The 21585-nt window shown below is 41.6% G+C and overlaps 1 protein-coding gene across 8 annotated transcripts in view; it reads right to left on the bottom strand.

Moving 5' to 3' along the window:
* Nucleotides 1–1190: 1190 nt before the first annotated feature.
* The window catches only part of limch1b (LIM and calponin homology domains 1b), a 131172-nt gene continuing 110777 nt past the window's right edge, over nucleotides 1191–21585 (bottom strand). For 4 of the 8 annotated variants that reach the window (XM_084133388.1, XM_084133390.1, XM_084133391.1 and 1 more), the window contains 11 exons: nucleotides 21239–21261; nucleotides 17814–17915; nucleotides 12593–12685; nucleotides 10212–10406; nucleotides 10051–10133; nucleotides 8595–8671; nucleotides 7182–7260; nucleotides 6864–6947; nucleotides 6433–6541; nucleotides 3178–3280; nucleotides 1191–2996 (listed from right to left, as the gene is read on the bottom strand). In XM_084133388.1, the coding sequence (XP_083989514.1) occupies nucleotides 2971–2996; nucleotides 3178–3280; nucleotides 6433–6541; nucleotides 6864–6947; nucleotides 7182–7260; nucleotides 8595–8671; nucleotides 10051–10133; nucleotides 10212–10406; nucleotides 12593–12685; nucleotides 17814–17915; nucleotides 21239–21261 (974 nt within the window). In that variant the 3' untranslated portion in view covers nucleotides 1191–2970. The remainder of the gene's footprint in view (nucleotides 2997–3177; nucleotides 3281–6432; nucleotides 6542–6863; nucleotides 6948–7181; nucleotides 7261–8594; nucleotides 8672–10050; nucleotides 10134–10211; nucleotides 10407–12592; nucleotides 12686–17813; nucleotides 17916–21238; nucleotides 21262–21585) is intronic. The other 4 variants (XM_084133389.1, XM_084133392.1, XR_014608760.1 and 1 more) reach the window with 3 other exon arrangements.

Raw genomic sequence — 21585 nt, 5'->3', positions numbered from 1 at the left:
ATAAATTATTCAGGTTTAGTCTGATGATAAAGGGATGATATACGTTGCCATAAGGGGAGCAAAAGCTGAAGGCCATCGAGATCTTTTCTCATCCACCCAGATAAATATCAAAGAGCACAGTATTCAATTAACCATCACAACAATTTAACAAAATAATCCTTACATTTTCCAGTAATTCCCAGCATTTTTTTTCCAGATACTTAATTGCATGCTACTACAGTATCATTTTTAATAATTTATTAAAATATAAATGTGTTAAAAAAAATATAAATATATAAAAGCTCAAACTTTCAAAATAAAATACTGTAAGCTATCCATTGCTAAGTAACCACAGCACTAGTTCATCCCATACTGAGAATATGAGATGCATATGAGATGCATACGTTTGCCACAAAAATAATGTTGGAAATGTCTTCATCACACAGTCATAATTTAACATAACAGAACTATAACAAGAACCAACAACCTCTTTAACCAATAATGCCGTGCAGTAACTTAAGTCATGAATTACTGCTCAACCGTCTGGACAGCCAGAGATGACCACTGATTGAGAAAGTGTGTTCAAATTAAGGAAGTGTTGAGCATAACAGATTTCTCAACAGTAAAAAAAAAAGAAAAAAAAAAAGAGGACCTGCAGCAAGAAATAATATTGCAAATACTAGTCATTTACAAAATGTTCAGTACAAATGAATTTAACAGTAGTTATTTGAAACTCTTTTTAAGAAAAAAAAAAAAAGGTGTCATTTGGGAACTTTGACTTAAAACATACTGTTATTTAATATATTTTTACAAGCTATGAGAGTTTGCAGGTTGCTATATGTAAATGTACAAAGTGGAATAATGAGAAGTATGTAGTTGTATGCAGAAGTATGCATGTGGTAAAATGAGCATTTACCGCAAACTTCACTTGAATTGCTCTGATGGTAGGAAAAGCCTTTTTCACAGAAAGTATGTACAGCTTGATTACATTAGATGCATAAACAATATATTTTTTATATAATTGCATTAAAATAACAACTCGAATACTGCCACGGGACCAATCTTCAAATCAAGCACTTCAGCCAGTTTGATCCTGTTTTCTTTTGCATGTGGTGCAATTGCATTATATTGATACATTACGCATTATTTTAACCATTATTACAATCTGATTCAAAACATTTCATGCTGTAGAAACGAAGAAATATAGACGATTACATTTTTTAACATTTTATTTATAAACATACAGTATATTGTAAAGCCGTTGCATTTGAACATCAAATTAATCTATTTTTGGATAGTATAGATTTGGGATTTGAATAACACAATAAATATACCTTAGATGTAATATATATTTTCCAAGGTAACTATTTCCCTCCTAAACAACATATAACTTGCCTGGCAAACGCCTCGGCCCTGTGTCAATCTAAAGTTATGATGAAATAAACATAAAATACATGACGAGACCCGAAGCACAGAAACGCGGGCTAAATAAATCATGACAGAAGATTAAACAGCCAACGTGGTCAAACTGTTTTCCACAATCATAAAAGCCTTCCTTTCACCCTTCTGTTCGGGTACACATTATGAATGTGCTAACATTGCTAGGCATAAAACTACAGAGCCACTAAAGGGACATGTATATTTAAATGCTTCTACGTTCTCTCGCAAATGTTTGTGTCCCCCAAAACTCAAAAGTTTCTAGGGGCGACCAAACATTTGTAAGAAAACGAAAAAGCATTAACATTATGTTTCCTCCCATCTCATATTTTTTCATCCCTGTGTCCCTTTAGAGGCTCCGTATAAAACACAAGTTACATTAGCCAGTGAGTGTGTTATGATGAGCAGCTCATGAACATTTTATATTTGTATTGCTTTGCCATGTGTTCAATTCAATCATCTTCAAAATTAAACTAAAATAAGATAGTTATTTTATATACATATTTATGTGAGTTTTTCCAAAACCACGTTTAGGTCTCTTTATAGCCAAAACACATTTTGGATTTAAGGAAAAAAAAAATAAAAAATCAGAAAAGGATTGTAGTTTTGGCCATACATTTAAATTTTGCATAATACTATTGCTAGGAAAAAAGATGTACAATGTGCTGTGAAAAGGGCAAAACAGATATTTAGGCAAACACTCCATTATTTCAAAGAGCAAGGTGCAACTTGATCCATAAGATCATAAATGAGCAAAAATATATTCCATTTTTCATATGAGCGTAGAAACAGTCTTTGCATCAAACACTTTCTCGTAGACGTCGCATCTCTCCTAAGGCACAACTTCCCAAACATCAATGTATGAATATGTCTGTTGTCTTAACCAGCAGTCAGTTCACATGCATTTGCATTTTTATCAGCTCAAATTTACTTTTTATGTATAAAAATACATAATTTCCTCCATATAGTTCATAGAATGATTACAGTGACTGTGTTCCCATGATTACAGGCTTTCTTTTATCACGAGGCACTATGAATGCTAACATGTTATGTTTTGAAAATGAAGACAATATAACTTGCAGACAGGAATTCTTGTGATAGTTTGGACAGATTTTGGTGTTTTAATCCACACAGAAAAATAACTATTAAAAAGCCATCACTCTGAATGTTCAGCTGTAGTTGAAGAGCAAATCAAGCCAGATTTAATAGAATACTCTGATGTAAGAAACATTTTAAAACTAGATGCGTTTACAGCATGAGGATGAATGGATTCAGACAAATTTAAAGCGAAGTGGAGTCATAGCAGGAATTCCTCATTAGTGTTAATGATCTATAGGTGACTCCAGCCGTCCACATGTCATCAAGAGAACGCACTTTTCAGCTAAAACACTGTCAGTTCAGCCAGAAGCGTGGTTTTCACTGCAGCCGTGTTGGACTTGAAGAAGTTGAAGTGGTTTGATTTTAAATGTGCTTGTATTCACATACGTGAAGATTGTGAAGATTGTGGGCGAGAGAATTATGGGTAGATTTATTTTACTCCTACAATCAATGACTTCATAGAGTGGTGGGCTGACCAGCAGCTAAAAGACAAGAGGAAGACAAAACGATAATGAGACATTAACAATGATCTGATCTCTGAATTCAATACATCATACATTTATCATGTATTTGAGGATATGCCATGACTTTTCCTCATCTGCTACCCTGAAGGAATGTCAGAATGGATAGAGAGAAAGAGTGAAGCGAGCGTGTGTAACTCACAGCGGGAGCGGATATAGCACTGATGGCAGTTGAGCAGACCGTTCCTGATCCGCACATCTGTTCCTGTGCTGGTGTCGCCCAGCTGGCCCTTACAGATCCCACACTGACAGAGAGAGAAAAACACTTCAGAGGATGAAAACACACACAAACACTGTAAAGAAAATGTTCTCATTGCTTCAACCTGCTCCATCCAGCAATCTGTTATTTTCAACCTTCAAATGTCATCACTTCCTTCATAAAGGAATACATTGAGAATGATTTCTGAAGGATCATGTGACACTGAAGACTGGAGTAATGATGCTGAAAATTCAACTTTGATCACCGGAATAAATTACACTTTACTATAAATTCACATAGAAAATGTCTCGGTTACGTATGGTAACCCTCGTTCCCTGAAGCAGACATACAGCAGACATACGTCGGAGGAGACCGACAGAAATGGGATCTTCACAGAGAGACCAATCTACTTTGAGTGTAACTAAACGAGCCAATGCACATCGGCATACGATAATTGCGCCAGCTGCTTCTATCACGCAGTGTGGGTATATAATGAGCAGCAGGTGCAACGCATCTTCGGTTTTCGCTGAGGATCCGAGACAGAGACCCGGCCGCCAAACGGTGGTACAGCAATATGGGGCGTACGTCTCAGTTCCCTCCTTCAGGGAACAAGGGTTACCATACATAACAGAGACGTTCCCTTTCAGTCGGTCTCTCCTACGTACATTGGAGGAGACTGGTAGAAATGGGATCCCTACTCAAAATGCCATGCTGTTGGCCCTTCCAGTGCCCTGCATAAGCCTCACTCTCCCTCTGTTGGGGGCAGAAGCTTATGCGGGGAGTATCAACCACTGATGTTCCCTATGACCCACTCAGTGAGAACATTGGATAACACTGGGAAAGTGTGCCATTCCCAGGGGAAGGGGAACACTGCGGATGCCACATCCTGCCCGGAGGGAGGTAACATGTGGAGAATACACATATGGACTAGCCAAGTAGGGTAGTACAACATATGGAAGTCTCTGGGGTGGTTCCAGCCTAAGTCTAGGGGGGAAGCGGACCGGCAGAGACGGCAGAATGGCTCTACAAAAAGGCTACAGAATCTAGCGAATGTGTTGGGTGTCGCCCAGCCCGCAGCTCTACAAATGTCTGTCAGCGAGGCACCTTGAGCCAGCGCCCAGGAGGAAATAGCATTTCTAGGAAATAGAGAGTGCTCGCAACCTGAACAGGCAAGGCACGTTTTGGGATTGGTACGCCAAGTCTATTGCATCCACTATCCAGTGGGACTACCTCTGCTTGGAGACAGCCTTTCCCTTCTACTGGTCTGAGTCGAAGAGCTGGTCTGAGGTCCTAAAGGTTTGCGTTCTGTCCACATAGAAGCGCAAGAAGCGGAAAGGACAGAGAAAAGCCAGGGCTGGGTCTGCCTCCTCGTCTGAAGGCAGCGCTTGCAGGTTCACTGCCTGGTCCCTGAACGGCGTGGTAGGAACCTTGGGCACATATCCGGGCCGGGGTCGCAGGACAACGTGAACGTTTAGCCAGGCCGAATTCTAGGCACGATTCGTCCACCGAAAATGCTTGCAGGTCCCAAGTCCCTCTTGATAGAAGCCAACGCAGGATCTTTAGCTCAGCTGACTGCAGCGGTTCGAAGGGAGGTCTCTGCAGTGCGCTGAGCACCAGAAACAAGTCCCAAGAGGGTATAGAGGGAGGACGAGGCAGATTCAGTCTCCTCGCTCCCCTCAGGAACCTGACGATCCGGTCATGCTTTCCCAACGACTTACCTTCAGCTGCTTCATGATGCGCAGCAATAGCAGCGACATTCACTTTGAGGATGGAGGGAAACAGCCTTCGCTCCAACCCATCTTGCAGGAAGGAAAGCACAACACTGATCGGGCATCTTCGGGGGTCTTCCCGGTGGGAAGAGGCGCTTCATGGGGGGGCTCTAGCGGAAGTGATGGTGTCTACCACTGCCTGGGGCCACCTAGACCTCAGATGCTTCTGACTCTATGGGAGGAGATGGTGGGCGAGTTGCGAAATGCGGCGGGAGCATAGCCCACCAGTGTAAGACGTACTGCTAGCAACTCGGAAGGGTCCGGTCACGGGCTGAAGGTTTGGCGACAATGCGCGGTGACACCCGGTACGTGCCCCTCTGCCAAGCCCATATCAGGACCCGGCCATGAAGCCAGTGCTGAAGCGGCCTCATATGAAGCAACCTGAGCGGGAGGTGCCCCAGGAGCCTCTGAAAAAGTTTCATTGGGGCCACTATTCTGCATTTGAATGAGTTCAAGCAGTTCAACACCGACTGGACAGGTCGATCGCTGCAAACCAATCTCGGGGACGGCTGCATTCAAAAACGTGTTTCTGCATTTGCATCTTGAACGGGAGCTTGTGAAGGGCCTGTGGTTTTCGGTGCGAGTGTTGGGCCCGAGGAGGTGGTCTCGGTGAGGAAGCCAACACTGTAACCATCAGATCACCAGTGCTATTAGTGAAAACCACCAACACGTTGAGAGGTCTTCTTCCCAGAAAGAATGCTCAAAAATTGTAAGAGCAGAACATCAACGTCCTCGGCTCCGAAGAGAAATGCAAAGATGCATTGCATTATATGGCGCAATTATCGCATGCCAATGAACATTGGCTCGTTTAGTTACTCAAACTAGATTGGTCTCTCTGCGAAGATCCCATTTCTGTCGGTCTCCTCCGATAACAAAGAGTGACCGACTGAAAGGGAACTACTGTTTTACATTGGAATAATATGTCACTGTTTTTTAACTGTATTTTTGATCAAATTAATGCAGCTTTGATGAGAATAAGAAACTTTCAAAAACCTCAAGAAATCTTTCTGACCCAAAATGTTTAAGCTGTAGTGTAAGTTCTATTGATACTAAATAAAGCAGAGAAAGAGCAACAATGTTTTACACAACCTTGATTCCTCTTTCTATTTTAATAGTGTTATTGCAGCCACCGCTGGCCGACAGTATCATTCATAACCTCATACAGCTGATCATAACTGTAAAACTAGATGGAAAGCCAAACGTCTAAAATGAGCCAGAAATCCTGATGGTCCACCTGGAAAATCTTTCTGTTCATTAGCTGGAAAAACATCATTCTGAAAGTGTTGTTATCGTTATATCTGTGCTGTGGACTCTACTATTCTCTTAGAGTTAGAACAACTATTAAAACTTTATAGTTATAGTTATCGTCATTGGTGTGATAACAATATATTTGCTTCTGTACTTTTCCAGTTGTTTTACGTACTCATACCTTAAAGCACTGAATGTGGAAGTAAAGGCTGAGAGTCTCTATGATCATGGCGGCACCTTTGCCAAGTGGGTGACCACAACTTGAACACAGTTTCTTCCCACTGACAGACCTACACACACACACACACACACACACACACACACACACACACACACACACACACACACACACACAACAAGAGCAAACTTATAATCTAAAGTCATTCAATAAAAACAGGACTGTTGTCAGTAATCAAAGACGGCAGCATCAAAACTAGTGGTCGACTTAAATGGGTTTATCAATGCTGATATTTGCAGAGCAGAATGGGCCTTTCTATATTGTTGATATGATCATATTATACACTTACAATCACATCTGATCTGGGCTGGGGAGAAACAAGTGATCATTTGACTCGTGTGTATTTTGCTCAGGTCAGAGAAACTGTGCTGTACCTGTTTGGTGATGGAGGTGTTTGTGTGTCTGTGAATGAAGGTGAGGATGATGGATTTGGCCCAATGTTCTCTATAGAGTCAAACCTGAGGATGAAGAGTCACATGCAGTGTTCAGCCCTCATCTCACACACACACACACATGCTCGGAATCACTACGCTTCAGCCATGAGGATGAATTCAACAAAAAAATCACAAACATAAAATCATTTAAACTTTAAATCACACATTGCAACTTGTGTATGAATACATAAATCAATGAAAGAACACATAATGGACACACAAACACACACATACATTCAGACACACACACACACACACCTCTTGCGTCCACCAGGTTTTGGTTGTGATGTATTCTTGTTCCAGGTCTCATTCTGCCCTCTATTGCCCAGTGCTGTATCTGTAAAATATCAAACAAACCATAGACAAGTAAAGAAACAAACCGTGCTCATAACACACTGCAGCCTCAACTGGGTGAGGATCATTGTGACTCTCGGTGGTGTTGCGCTTATTGTATTCGGCCTGTTTTGACCGCAGAATATTTTTTTCTTAAATTAAATTAATGTTAAATATTTAATATTTTATGGTAGTAGACAATGTTCACCTCTAAATTAAGCAGAATTTAGGTCTATAAAAAAATAAAAAAATAAAAAATCATATTATTTTCAAATAATACTTTTTCCCCCAAAATAATTTAAATTAGGTTAAAATAGAGCAAAGGTATTTAAAATCCACTGCATGGAAGGCTGATTGAAGACATTTGATGGGAGAAATCAAGGAAATCTCATGTAATATCATGATGTCACCACTAGATGCCTGTATAGCCCTATATTAATATACATACAGGGCTGTGTATTGCATTTGGAGATGTACTGTATGTTTACATATTATCAATGACTCCTGTAGCCCAATTGTAGATTGTACTCGGCAAAATTGCTCTGTATTTTCAATGGCAGACTATTGTTTAAACCATTTAGCTGTTTTGAATCATGTTCATGATTTTTTTTTTTTTTCATATTGCAAGACACAAAAGTCACCAAGTTTCAGACAATTCAGATAAAGTAGTACATTTTCAAAATGTCAAAACATAACATTTTCCGTCTAAAATGACCAAAGACCACCAGAGGATTCAGTGAAATTGATCATTTATTTGAAAGATTAACACATATTCAGTTACTGATTTTTTAGTAAACCTAGTTAGTCGTCTATCTAGATGGCATCTGAAGTAATCGCCGGCTCACTCTCGACACAAAGCCTTTTCCAGCCAGTTAAGATCTTATTCTGGCTCAATTCCTTAACTGAGAAAGTAATCCCATAATGCACTGGGACAAGCTCAGTGAATCAAATAATCCAAGATGGAAATAGTTCTATTACATTCACATTTATTAATGTACCCATAACAAATGCATATCTGATTAAAATGAACGGATGGAACAAGTATTGTTATTTTGCATATTAGTTTTGCTAGTTAAGCAACACGTAAAATTCAAACTGTGTACTTCACAATAGACAGAAACTTGGACTACACATCTACAGACTCAAAATGTTGATATTAAATGCACTGTAGTAAGATATTTTAAATAACTAATTTAATAACAAAATAATAATAATATGTTATCCACATTTTACTGTGAAATTTCCTCCCATTTAAAAACAAAAGAAAAGACATTGTGTCACCCTCAGAGTGTCATCATTCAGCCTTTCTAAATGAGTCCTCAGCGAGACGAGACTCACCCTGAAGAGACTGCAGTGGCTCCCCTCGTCCTCGTCCTCTCGGACCCACCGACACACAGCCTGGCTGAGGAGAACTGCTGTGGAAACATACAGAAAACAAGATCTTTAGGTATTATGATGAGTTTGAAAAAGTTTTAAAATGTTTAAGTTCACTCAAAAATTCTTCATGTTGTTCCAAACCCATATACTGTTATTTTCCATGCAACACAAACTCTTCATGTGGCTCTTTTCCATTAAAGGTCACATGTTATGCCCCTTTTCACAAAACGTAATATAAATCTATGGTGTCCCCAGAATGTGTCTGTGAAATTTCAGCCCAAAATACCCCAGATCATTTATTATAGCTTGTCAAATTTGCCCCTTTTTTGAGTGTGAGCAAAAAGGCTCAGATTTTGTGTGTCCCTTTAAATGCAAATGAGCTGCAGCTCCGCCTCCGTTCAGAAGAGGGTGGAGTCTTTACACAAGCTTCAGATACTCTGGCAATAACAAAACAGGCCAATCTCACTCATCCAGAATCCCAGAATAACCAGTAGCGAGTGCAGCCTTATGGAGAGACTCGGGAAGAGTTTCACTTTTAGGGGCCGTTCACATATCGCGTTTAAAAATGTGTGGAAGGTGCAGCTACACTTCTGTCTCCTTCTTTCCAAAGCGCTTGCACTCCCGTGGCGTCTGCCATTGCTATGCAACCATGAACAGCGACGAGGAAGTTTCTGTAATGGATTTCCACGACCGAAAAACTCTTGCTGTAGCTCTGCTACAAGATTTATTTACGGAGAAGAGAAAAAAACCCTGTAATGTTTGGGTGAACCCCATCCTTCATGTTGACTGAGCTTTCAATGTTGTTACTGAAAGGGTGAAGCTGATTGGTTGGTTCTTGTCACATGACCGGGCGGTGCGCTTGCGGCAAACTGAAACCAAACATTTTCAAAATAAAACATCAATATCTAAAGCTCTGTTAATTCTCAAAAAGAACTTCTGCAGATGAATGGCAGAAATAAAGTCAGTCTGGTCATTAATAAGTGAAGCTGGTAATGCTGTTTGTGGAGTTGTTTAATCCTCCTCTGCTGAGATCTTCACAGATGTAATGTCTTCTTTTATCTTCAGTTGATGTAATCTAAGGCTGGTTGAAGTCAGTTGTAGTTCTTGAGTTTCTCTTTTTCTGTTCTTGTTGTTTCTCTTTCCTTCAGTGATTCTGCTTGTTAACAGCAGGTGTTCATCACTAATGCTCAATCATCACTTAATTAATCTCTTAATTATCATTAACTTTAACTCTGATCAGAGTTACTTTAACACTCTTTAGAGTGGGACCATATGTACTCTGAGCAGAGTTAATTTAACTCTTTGCTGTGTAGAAAAAAGTAACAGCTTGAAAGTGTGGAATGACAAATAATGGCAGAATTCAAATTTTTGGGTGAACTTTTCCTTCTAGTTGACTGCTGGAGTTGTTGTCCCAGACCTTACTGTCATCTGTAAACTCTGTGTGTGTGTCTGCGCTGCTTCAGCGATGCCGTTTTCCCTTTGTCTGCAGTTCTCAGAGCTCTGCTGGAGGAGAACACAGTCAGTGTCGTCTACACACACATTAAGCTCTTCATTTAACGTCATTCATTGAAGTCTCACCGTCTGGTTCTCCACTGTTCCCAGCCTGTGTTCCCGCTCGGGCTGCGAGTGCAAAGTGTTTTGTGTTTTGGGAAGGACTGGCGGTGCCGTCGGTGAGTGAGGGGTCACAGGGGTCAGGGGGGTCAGCGGGGTCAGGGGGGTCACAGGGGTCAGGGGGGTCAGCGGGGTCACGGTCTCCTCCAGAATCTTCCTCTCCTGTATCGACCACACAAACACAATCAGTGGCAAAGCTTCTATGAGCAAACAAGTAGCGAAACTTTTCACATTTCAGTGGTGTGATGATCTGTAAAGTATCTTACAACAATTTACCATGGTAAGCATGCTTTCACACTGTTTGAGGATCTCAGATTCATGTATTGGTCTACTCTGCTCTGATTGGTCAGATGGTCCAGTCTGTTGTAATTGGTCTACTCTGCTCTGATTGGTCAGATGGCTCAGTCAGTTGCGATTGGTCTACTTTGCTCTGATTGGTCAGATGGTCCAGTCTGTTGCGATTGGTCTACTCTGCTCTGATTGGTCAGATGGTCCAGTCTGTTGTGATTGGTCTACTCTGCTCTGATTGGTCAGATGGTCCAGTCTGTTGTGATTGGTCTACTCTGCTCTGATTGGTCAGATGGTCCAGTCTGTTGTGATTGGTCTACTCTGCTCTGATTGGTCAGATGACCCAGTCTGTTGTGATTGGTCTACTCTGCTCTGATTGGTCAGATGACCCAGTCTGTTGTGATTGGTCTACTCTGCTCTGATTGGTCAGATGGTCCAGTCTTTGTGATTGGTCTACTCTGCTCTGATTGGTCAGATGGTCCAGTCTGTTCTGATTGGTCTACTCTGCTCTGATTGGTCAGATGGTCCAGTCTTTGTGATTGGTCTACTCTGCTCTGATTGGTCAGATGACCCAGTCTGTTGTGATTGGTCTACTCTGCTCTGATTGGTCAGATGGCCCAGTCTGTTGTGATTGGTCTACTCTGCTCTGATTGGTCAGATTGTCCAGTCTGTTGTGATTGGTCTACTCTGCTCTGATTGGTCAGATGGTCCAGTCTGTTGTGATTGGTCTACTCTGCTCTGATTGGTCAGATGGTCCAGTCTTTGTGATTGGTCTACTCTGCTCTGATTGGTCAGATGACCCAGTCTGTTGTGATTGGTCTACTCTGCTCTGATTGGTCAGATGGTCCAGTCTTTGTGATTGATCTACTCTGCTCTGATTGGTCAGATGGTCCAGTCTTTGTGATTGGTCTACTCTGCTCTGATTGGTCAGATGGCTCAGTCTGTTGTGATTGGTCTACTCTGCTCTGATTGGTCAGATGGTCCAGTCTGTTGTGATTGGTCTACTCTGCTCTGATTGGTCAGATGGTCCAGTCTGTTGTGATTGGTCTACTCTGCTCTGATTGGTCAGATGGTCCAGTCTTTGTGATTGGTCTACTCTGCTCTGATTGGTCAGATGGTCCAGTCTTTGTGATTGGTCTACTCTGCTCTGATTGGTCAGATGGTCCAGTCTGTTGTGATTGGTCTACTCTGCTCTGATTGGTCAGATGGTCCAGTCTTTGTGATTGGTCTACTCTGCTCTGATTGGTCAGATGACCCAGTCTGTTGTGATTGGTCTACTTTGCTCTGATTGGTCAGATGGTCCAGTCTTTGTGATTGGTCTACTCTGCTCTGACTGGCCAGATGACCCAGTCTGTTGTGATTGGTCTACTCTGCTCTGATTGGTCAGAAGGTCCAGTCTGTTGTGATTGGTCTACTCTGCTCTGATTGGTCAGATGGTCCAGTCTGTTGTGATTGGTCTACTCTGCTCTGATTGGTCAGATGGTCCAGTCTGTTGTGATTGGTCTACTCTGCTCTGATTGGTCAGATGACCCAGTCTGTTGTGATTGGTCTACTCTGCTCTGATTGGTCAGATGACCCAGTCTGTTGTGATTGGTCTACTCTGCTCTGATTGGTCAGATGACCCAGTCTGTTGTGATTGGTCTACTCTGCTCTGATTGGTCAGAAGGTCCAGTCTGTTGTGATTGGTCTACTCTGCTCTGATTGGTCAGATGACCAATACTGAGCATCGGATCAGCGCATCCCTAGAATCATTTTTTTTTTGCTTTTGGGAGGCAATAACTTTATTTATCTGAACTTTTATCTTTAAAACTTTAAAGACCTTTTACATTCACAAACAGCTCTATGACACACTGCATGAAAGGTCATATCTGAGAAAGCATAATAGGTGCCCTTTAAGTATGTGAAAAAAAGTAAGGAAGAAAACCAATATCTATTCAGTATGCAAATATTACAATGCCGTCAGAGCTATCGTTTACATTTTGAATGGTGGTAAATATTGTAACGATGTCAGTCAATGGGATATTTGTAAACTTCAAGACCTGCAAAGAGAGAAACTTCACCTCCTCATGGTAGCGCCTCTCCTCCTCTTCCACTTCCTTCTGCGCCTGCTCCCATTCCTGCTTCAACTTCTCCTGTTCACGCCGATATTTCTCCTGTCATCACACACATGCATTTCATCCATTAATGCAGAATATACAAATGCCTTTAGGAGACCCTCTAACACTTGAAACTCCAAATGGCTCTTTAAAGCTACAATATATAATTTTTTTCGCCGCTAGGGGTCGCTAACCTCTTACAATAACAAAGGCGTAGGTTGATGACGCAGTGATAAGCGGAATTATGCATCTTGTCGTCATGCTGAAGGATCTAATAATGTTTATGTATGAGTGAATACATTGATGTTTTTAACATGACTGTGGAATGAAGCAGAGCGCGAGTGCTAATGGTAGACAGATATCAGCGCCACACGCGAGTCCCGCGGATATAAAGGAATGAGGACATTTGATTCTACCGAAATAACTTACCCGCAAGTGCTGAATAAAACTCACACAGGCCAGTTTATCAGACGAATGAAACTTGTGAGGTAACGCAGCGCTGCTTCACTTGCTCTACACTATCACACTAAACTGCATTTGAGTGTGTTGAAAGTTATAATGTTATTCTATGTGTTAGTTTGTCTGTATGAGACTAGCAGTGAGCTAGATCAACATTAGAATAACATACTGATCATGTTATAACATTTCATCATGTTGAACTATTTAACATTGATTAGTTTTATGTACATTTGCTCACCTGTCTAATAAAGCACATGCAAGAGCGGCGTCTCTGTCGAGTCGAAGTTAGCCGCGGACGCTAGCTCTCGGCATCTCGAAAACGCTACGCTGATATTGATCCTTGTTTTAGTTCTCCTTTTGTCCCAAAGTCTGCTTGCCATGATCCATAATGTTTGAACGAAACTACAACAGCGTGAGCGCGCCGCTAGACGTAACACAGTTGTCCACATCTGTCGCCATGGTTACTATGGCAGTACGAGCGGAAACCAGGGATAACGCGGATTTTACGTCATTGACAAGCGACAAGTGAACATGGACGAGCCATTATTTAAAATTGTGAATTTCTCTGAATTTACAAATTCTTATAAACATTTAGGATAATGTAAGAACACAATTGAAAGAAATATATAACTCTGTGCAAGTGTTTTTTGGATATTTTGATACAAAATTTTTCCATATTGTACCTTTAATAGCCGTGTCTTCTTTATATCATTATTAAGCTCTTTTACATCGGTATAGAGTAAACAAGGTTAAGGCAAAGTGCTTGGGATTTTGAAAATCCATTAGGCAGGCAAAAGACAACATTTTAAAGGCACAATCAATTCCAATTCTTTGATTTTTTTTTTTACTTTGTTTGAAAAGATTGACAAGACAGCAAATTTTTGACAACCAAAAAATTATCTCTATTTAAAAAACAACAAAAACAACATACTAAGCAGTAATATCTGTGTGATTGTGCGTTTAAATATCTTGACATCTGCAGTGAAAAGCTATTTTCTCAAACAGGCAATCATTCCCCCTGTACACACACACACACACTCTCTCTCTCTCTCTCACACACGCAGGGGTGTCTTTATCTTAAGCAGCGACTCGTGTATCATGCTGGGGTTTAGTTTTGCTTTGTGTTTTGCTGCTTATGATCAGAGTGTTGTTAAATGAACATTCATTCATTCTGTCTTATAAAGGAGTAAACGAGTTATCAAGTAGTATGATTTATCTCTGTAATGAAAGTGAATGGTGACCATGGCTGTTCTTGGTCCCCATCTACTTTCATTACACTGAAAAAGCAGCTTGGACATGCTAACGACAGAATTTTCTTTTTAGGTGAATTCTTTCTTATATGCTTAAGCAACTTGAGCATGAGGTGTCTGGTTAGTCCACAGTTGGGTAAAGTATGGAGACATGCTCAGGTGTCTGGTTAGTCCACAGTCGGGTAAAGTATGGAGACATGCTCAGGTGTCTGGTTAGTCCACAGTTGGGTAAAGTATGGAGACATGCTCAGGTGTCTGGTTAGTCCACAGTTGGGTAAAGTATGGAGACATGCTCAGGTGTCTGGTTAGTCCACAGTCGGGTAAAGTATGGAAGCATGCTCAGGTGTCTGGTTAGTCCACAGTCGGGTAAAGTATGGAGACATGCTCAGGTGTCTGGTTAGTCCACAGTCGGGTAAAGTATGGAAGCATGCTCAGGTATCTGGTTAGTCCACAGTTGGTGATGTATGGAGATATGCTCAGGTGTCTGGTTAGTCCACAGTCGGTGATGTATGGAGACATGCTCAGGTGTCTGGTTAGTCCACAGTCGGGTAAAGTATGGAAGCATGCTCAGGTATCTGGTTAGTCCACAGTCGGGTAAAGTATGGAAGCATGCTCAGGTATCTGGTTAGTCCACAGTTGGTGATGTATGGAGATATGCTCAGGTGTCTGGTTAGTCCACAGTCGGTGATGTATGGAGATATGCTCAGGTGTCTGGTTAGTCCACAGTCGGGTAAAGTATGGAAGCATGCTCAGGTATCTGGTTAGTCCACAGTTGATGATGTATGGAGATATGCTCAGGTGTCTGGTTAGTCCACAGTCGGTGATGTATGGAGACATGCTCAGGTGTCTGGTTAGTCCACAGTCGGTGATGTATGGAAGCATGCTCAGGTGTCTGGTTAGTCCACAGTCGGGTAAAGTATGGAAGCATGCTCAGGTATCTGGTTAGTCCACAGTTGGGTAAAGTATGGAAGCATGCTCAGGTATCTGGTTAGTCCACAGTTGGTGATGTATGGAGATATGCTCAGGTGTCTGGTTAGTCCACAGTCGGTGATGTATGGAGACATGCTCAGGTGTCTGGTTAGTCCACAGTCGGGTAAAGTATGGAAGCATGCTCAGGTATCTGGTTAGTCCACAGTTGGTGATGTATGGAGATATGCTCAGGTGTCTGGTTAGTCCACAGTCGGTGATGTATGGAGACATGCTCAGGTGTCTGGTTAGTCCACAGTCGGTGATGTATGGAAGCATGCTCAGGTGTCTGGTTAGTCCACAGTCGGGTAAAGTATGGAGACATGCTCAGGTGTCTGGTTAGTCCACAGTCAGGTAAAGTATGGAGACATGCTCAGGTGTCTGGTTAGTCCACAATCGCGTAAAGTATGGAAGCATGCTCAGGTGTCTGGTTAGTCCACAGTCGGGTAAAGTATGGAGACATGCTCAGGTGTCTGGTTAATCCACAGTCGGTGATGTATGGAGACATGCTCAGGTGTCTGGTTAGTCTACAGTTGGTGATGTATGGAAGCATGCTCAGGTGTCTGGTTAGTCCACAGTCGGGTAAAGTATGGAAGCATGCTCAGGTGTCTGGTTAGTCCACAGTCAGGTAAAGTATGGAGACATGCTCAGGTGTCTGGTTAGTCTACAGTCAGGTAAAGTATGGAAGCATGCTCAGGTCTCTGGTTAGTCCACAGTCGGGTAAAGTATGGAGACATGCTCAGGTATCTGGTTAATCCACAGTCGGGTAAAGTATGGAGACATGCTCAGGTGTCTGGTTAATCCACAGTCGGTGATGTATGGAGACATGCTCAGGTGTCTGGTTAGTCCACAGTCGGGTAAAGTATGGAAGCATGCTCAGGTGCCTGGTTAGTCCACAGTCGGGTAAAGTATGGAGATATGCTCAGGTGTCTGGTTAATCCACAGTCGGTGATGTATGGAGACATGCTCAGGTGTCTGGTTAGTCCACAGTCGGGTAAAGTATGGAAGCATGCTCAGGTGTCTGGTTAGTCCACAGTCGGGTAAAGTATGGAGACATGCTCAGGTGTCTGGTTAGTCTACAGTCGGGTAAAGTATGGAGACATGCTCAGGTGTCTGGTTAGTCCACAGTCGGTGATGTATGGAGACATGCTCAGGTGTCTGGTTAGTCCACAGTCGGGTAAAGTATGGAGATATGCTCAGGTGTCTGGTTAGTCCACAGTCGGTGATGTATGGAGACATGCTCAGGTGTCTGGTTAGTCCACAGTCGGGTAAAGTATGGAAGCATGCTCAGGTATCTGGTTAGTCCACAGTTGGTGATGTATGGAGATATGCTCAGGTGTCTGGTTAGTCCACAGTCGGTGATGTATGGAGACATGCTCAGGTGTCTGGTTAGTCCACAGTCGGTGATGTATGGAAGCATGCTCAGGTGTCTGGTTAGTCCACAGTCGGGTAAAGTATGGAGACATGCTCAGGTGTCTGGTTAGTCCACAGTCAGGTAAAGTATGGAGACATGCTCAGGTGTCTGGTTAGTCCACAATCGCGTAAAGTATGGAAGCATGCTCAGGTGTCTGGTTAGTCCACAGTCGGGTAAAGTATGGAGACATGCTCAGGTGTCTGGTTAATCCACAGTCGGTGATGTATGGAGACATGCTCAGGTGTCTGGTTAGTCTACAGTTGGTGATGTATGGAAGCATGCTCAGGTGTCTGGTTAGTCCACAGTCGGGTAAAGTATGGAAGCATGCTCAGGTGTCTGGTTAGTCCACAGTCAGGTAAAGTATGGAGACATGCTCAGGTGTCTGGTTAGTCTACAGTCAGGTAAAGTATGGAAGCATGCTCAGGTCTCTGGTTAGTCCACAGTCGGGTAAAGTATGGAGACATGCTCAGGTATCTGGTTAATCCACAGTCGGGTAAAGTATGGAGACATGCTCAGGTGTCTGGTTAATCCACAGTCGGTGATGTATGGAGACATGCTCAGGTGTCTGGTTAGTCCACAGTCGGGTAAAGTATGGAAGCATGCTCAGGTGCCTGGTTAGTCCACAGTCGGGTAAAGTATGGAGATATGCTCAGGTGTCTGGTTAATCCACAGTCGGTGATGTATGGAGACATGCTCAGGTGTCTGGTTAGTCCACAGTCGGGTAAAGTATGGAAGCATGCTCAGGTGTCTGGTTAGTCCACAGTCGGGTAAAGTATGGAGACATGCTCAGGTGTCTGGTTAGTCTACAGTCGGGTAAAGTATGGAGACATGCTCAGGTGTCTGGTTAGTCCACAGTCGGTGATGTATGGAGACATGCTCAGGTGTCTGGTTAGTCTACAGTCGGGTAAAGTATGGAGATATGCTCAGGTGTCTGGTTAGTCCACAGTCGGTGATGTATGGAGACATACTCAGGTGTCTGGTTAGTCTACAGTCGGGTAAAGTATGGAGACATGCTCAGGTGTCTGGTTAGTCTACAGTCGGGTAAAGTATGGAGACATGCTCAGGTGTCTGGCTCTGTTGGCTCCAGCCGCTGTACCTGAAGCATGCGTTCCTGCTCTCGCTGCCAGCTCTCCTGACGCTTGCGCTCTTCCTCAGGGCTCCAAGAAAAGTGTTCACCGCGCTTCACCAGATTCAGCACCTAACCGTACCGTACGCAATGACACGCGCCGCACAACACCACAAACAGTGAGCAAGAGATTCCCCTGAAGCAGCGAGACTAGCTGTTCTACTGGAGCTGGCGGATGTGAAAACACAAGGACAAAAATGGGGACATTCTGCTGCTTTCCCATCTGGTATAGAATATTCTACTATTTTTCAGTTTACATGTACTAAAAATGTATGTGCAGCTTGTCTCTGTGGGTGATGCTATGCTTTAATCTTGTTTAAGGATTATGGGTAGTGTAGGATTTCACTTGCGGTTTTACAAGCAAGCTATTTTGTAAAGTAATAGTAATAGTTGAATTCACACCTGTGGCTTCTAAAGAAGTGCACACACAGCAAAATCCGCAGAGTTTAAAGCAACACTCCACAAACAGCATTACCAGCTTCACTTATTAGTGTTTCTTATAGGTTGACAGTTTGACTCTTGGCTTTTTTATGTGAGTTTGTGGTCTTTGTAACAGTGTTTAACAAAACACATAATTTGTTGCAAAGGGAACCAGAAACAAAGATGATCAGATGATAATAGTTTTCAGCATCATAAAGTAGAATAAATCACTGATCTAATCCCTGACCAAAAGTGGTTATTTCTTATTAATAGATTATATTCACCAACAATTCTTACTTGCAACAGATCAGACATTCCGAATCTTGATTTTTAAAATACATTATGGAAAAAAATCTTTATACACACACACAGACATCAATAATCAGCATATGAATCTCATCAATGGTGACCTGCGTCATTTACATTTACATTTAGTCATTTAGCAGACACTTTTATCCAAAGCGACTTACAAGTTAGGACTAGATTAAGCGAGTCATCATGAAGAGGCAAAAAACAAAAGCAACGCAAGAAGTGCTCAAGATACGAAGTTCAGGCATTATTCAGAGTAGCATAAGCCCAATAAGTGAGGTTTTAGAGGGAAAGTTGTTTTTTTTTTATGAGGTTAAGTGCTCACGGAAGAGATGGGTTTTCAGCTGTCTTTTGAAGGTTGTCAGGGATTCTGTATTCCGGATGAGGGTGGGGAGAGCGTTCCACCAGCATGGAACTGTGAATGAGAATGTTTTGGACAGTGATTTTGTGGCTCTCTGTGATGGAACCACGAGACGTCGCTCGTTGACCGATCGTAGGCTTCTGGTAGGGATGTAGGCTCGTAGTAGTGAGTGAAAGTAGGAGGGAGCTGAGCCTGTGATAGATCTGTAAGCGAGCGTCAATGCCTTGAACTTGATGCGAGCAGTCAGAGGTAGCCAGTGCAGAGAGATGAACAGAGGAGTGACGTGGGCCCTCTTTGGCTCGTTGAAGACATTTTCGTTTATCTACAGCTCAGATCTAGAATTCTGAAGTGAAATAAAGTAGCCCTGTAATATTTGTTTTTTGATGAATTAAAAGGGTGCTATAATGCGCTTTTCACAAGATGTAAAATAAGTCTTTCATGAAGTGTGTATGTGAAGTTAGAGCTCAAAATACCCCACAGATATTTTTATATAGCATGTTAAAGTTGTCACTTTTTGAAGGTGATAGTTTTTGTGTCTGTTCCTTTAAATGCAAATGAGCTGCTGCTCCTGGCACAGGGGGCGGAGCTTCAACAGCTTGTGTCCTTTTACCTCACACAGACATGCACTGAAAATTTCAAAAACTTTTAGCCTTTTATGTTCAAACCGGAGTCAGACAATGATGGAGAGACTCAAGAAGAAGTGACAACATGTAGACAACATTTCTGAATGGTTAGTTGATGAATTTATGTAGCTTATGTGTAGTTATCTTCTAGTCATTGATTAGCATATTCTGTCTTGATAATCTATAAATCGTGTTCCCGGGGGCGGGGTTTATGTAAATTCTAGGGTTGGTGATGTCACTAACCCGGGAGGAATGTGGTGTAGTCTCTACCAGCCTTTTGTTGTAGTCCTTAAAAAGCAATTTCTTTAAAATCAAATCTCTCCCTTTGCTTTGAACTTTGAGCGTTGTAACTTTGCAGATGTTGTTTATGCTCAAACAGCAACATTACACACTAACTAAAGTTAGAAAAGTCAAATCATACTCAACCACCCCTTTAGTAACCTGAAGCTTGTTGGTTTAATTACAGTGAAGTTATCACCTCATTGCTGAGAAATATAATGTAGGTTTCAGTATTGAAGCTGTTTTATTTATAAAAGTCACAGGCAGAGGTTAAAAACCAGCTCCTGAATGTTTCTGTGTTCGCACAATTTCTTTTCTTTACAAAGATAAATATAAAGTGCCCACCTCAATAAAAAGCTGTGAGTGAATACAGGCATGTCTGCCCCATAATACAACATTAAAAAGCTATCTTTGTGAATAAACGTGTCGTCCTTGCCTTGTAGTGGCTTGGAATTCAAAGGGGAATCGGATACGTGTGTTTAGAAGTAGGTCGGATGTCCAGATATTGGATATGTATCTGATTTAAAACCACATTTGCAGGTGGCTCAGATAGAATACAGAAAAATTGGATCTTGTACGGATTTCTGTGTTTACACGTGTGCAACAAATTCTGATCTGTGTCAGTGTGAGTAAAAGATCTGATTTTTTGTGCAGTGTAAACACATCCACTGATCACCATAATGGTGACCAAACATTTTCAAAATAAAACATCAATATCTAAAGCTCTGTTAATTCTCAAAAAGAACTTCTGCAGATGAATGGCAGAAATAAAGTCAGTCTGGTCATTAATAAGTGAAGCTGGTAATGCTGTTTGTGGAGTTGTTTAATCCTCCTCTGCTGAGATCTTCACAGATGTAATGTCTTCTTTTATCTTCAGTTGATGTAATCTAAGGCTGTGGTTGAAGTCAGTTGTAGTTCTTGTGTTTCTCTTTTTCTGTTCTTGTTGTTTCTTTTTCCTTCAGTGATTCTGCTTGTTAACAGCAGGTGTTCATCACTAATGCTCAATCATCACTTAATTAATCTCTTAATTATCATAAACTTTAACTCTGATTCAGAGTTACTTTAACACTCTTTAGAGAGGGGCCATATGTACTCTGAGCAGAGTTAATTTAACTCTGGGGATTTTGCTGTGTATATGCTTCTCTAGAAGCCACAAGTGTGTACTCTCACTTAACAAAACTTGAATGGGATGTTCAGGTCCGGACTCATTCTGATATGTTTTAAGCCATTTACTTCTGAGCGTCAAAGAGATAATTTTAGGAAGATTTGTAATGGACAAACATTTTAGTGCTTGTAGAAAAGGAATAAAATAATACCAGATGAGAAACAGCCAGAAAACAAACATCAGACGCTTCAGGGATGAGGAGGAGAGACAGATGAACAGATTTCATTTTTTTACTTACATTTCCAGCCTTTTCAGTCAAATCTGGAAAATACACATAATGTCATTTTTAAAACATGCACTTTCAGTGATTTCATGAATTATTCATTTAATTAATTTGGTTAAAAACAAATGATTCAAAATGGATGGGAACTGAGTGTGAAATGAAAAAAAAAAAAATGTTATATATATTATATATTTAAGTACTGAGTAATAATTAACAAAATATACTTACTAGGGTTTGGTTGAGGGTAAATTGCATGTAATTATGCATAACTTACGGTTATTAGTATGGTAAGTACATGTAACATATGAAAGAAGGACACTGTAAAAGTGTTACCAAGTTTTTCTTAATTGTTATATAAAGCA

Source organism: Abramis brama, assembly GCF_963993115.1.
Source record: "Abramis brama genome assembly, chromosome: 13".
Taxonomy (NCBI): domain Eukaryota; kingdom Metazoa; phylum Chordata; class Actinopteri; order Cypriniformes; family Leuciscidae; genus Abramis; species Abramis brama.
This window is presented reverse-complemented; position numbering and strand designations above follow the sequence as displayed.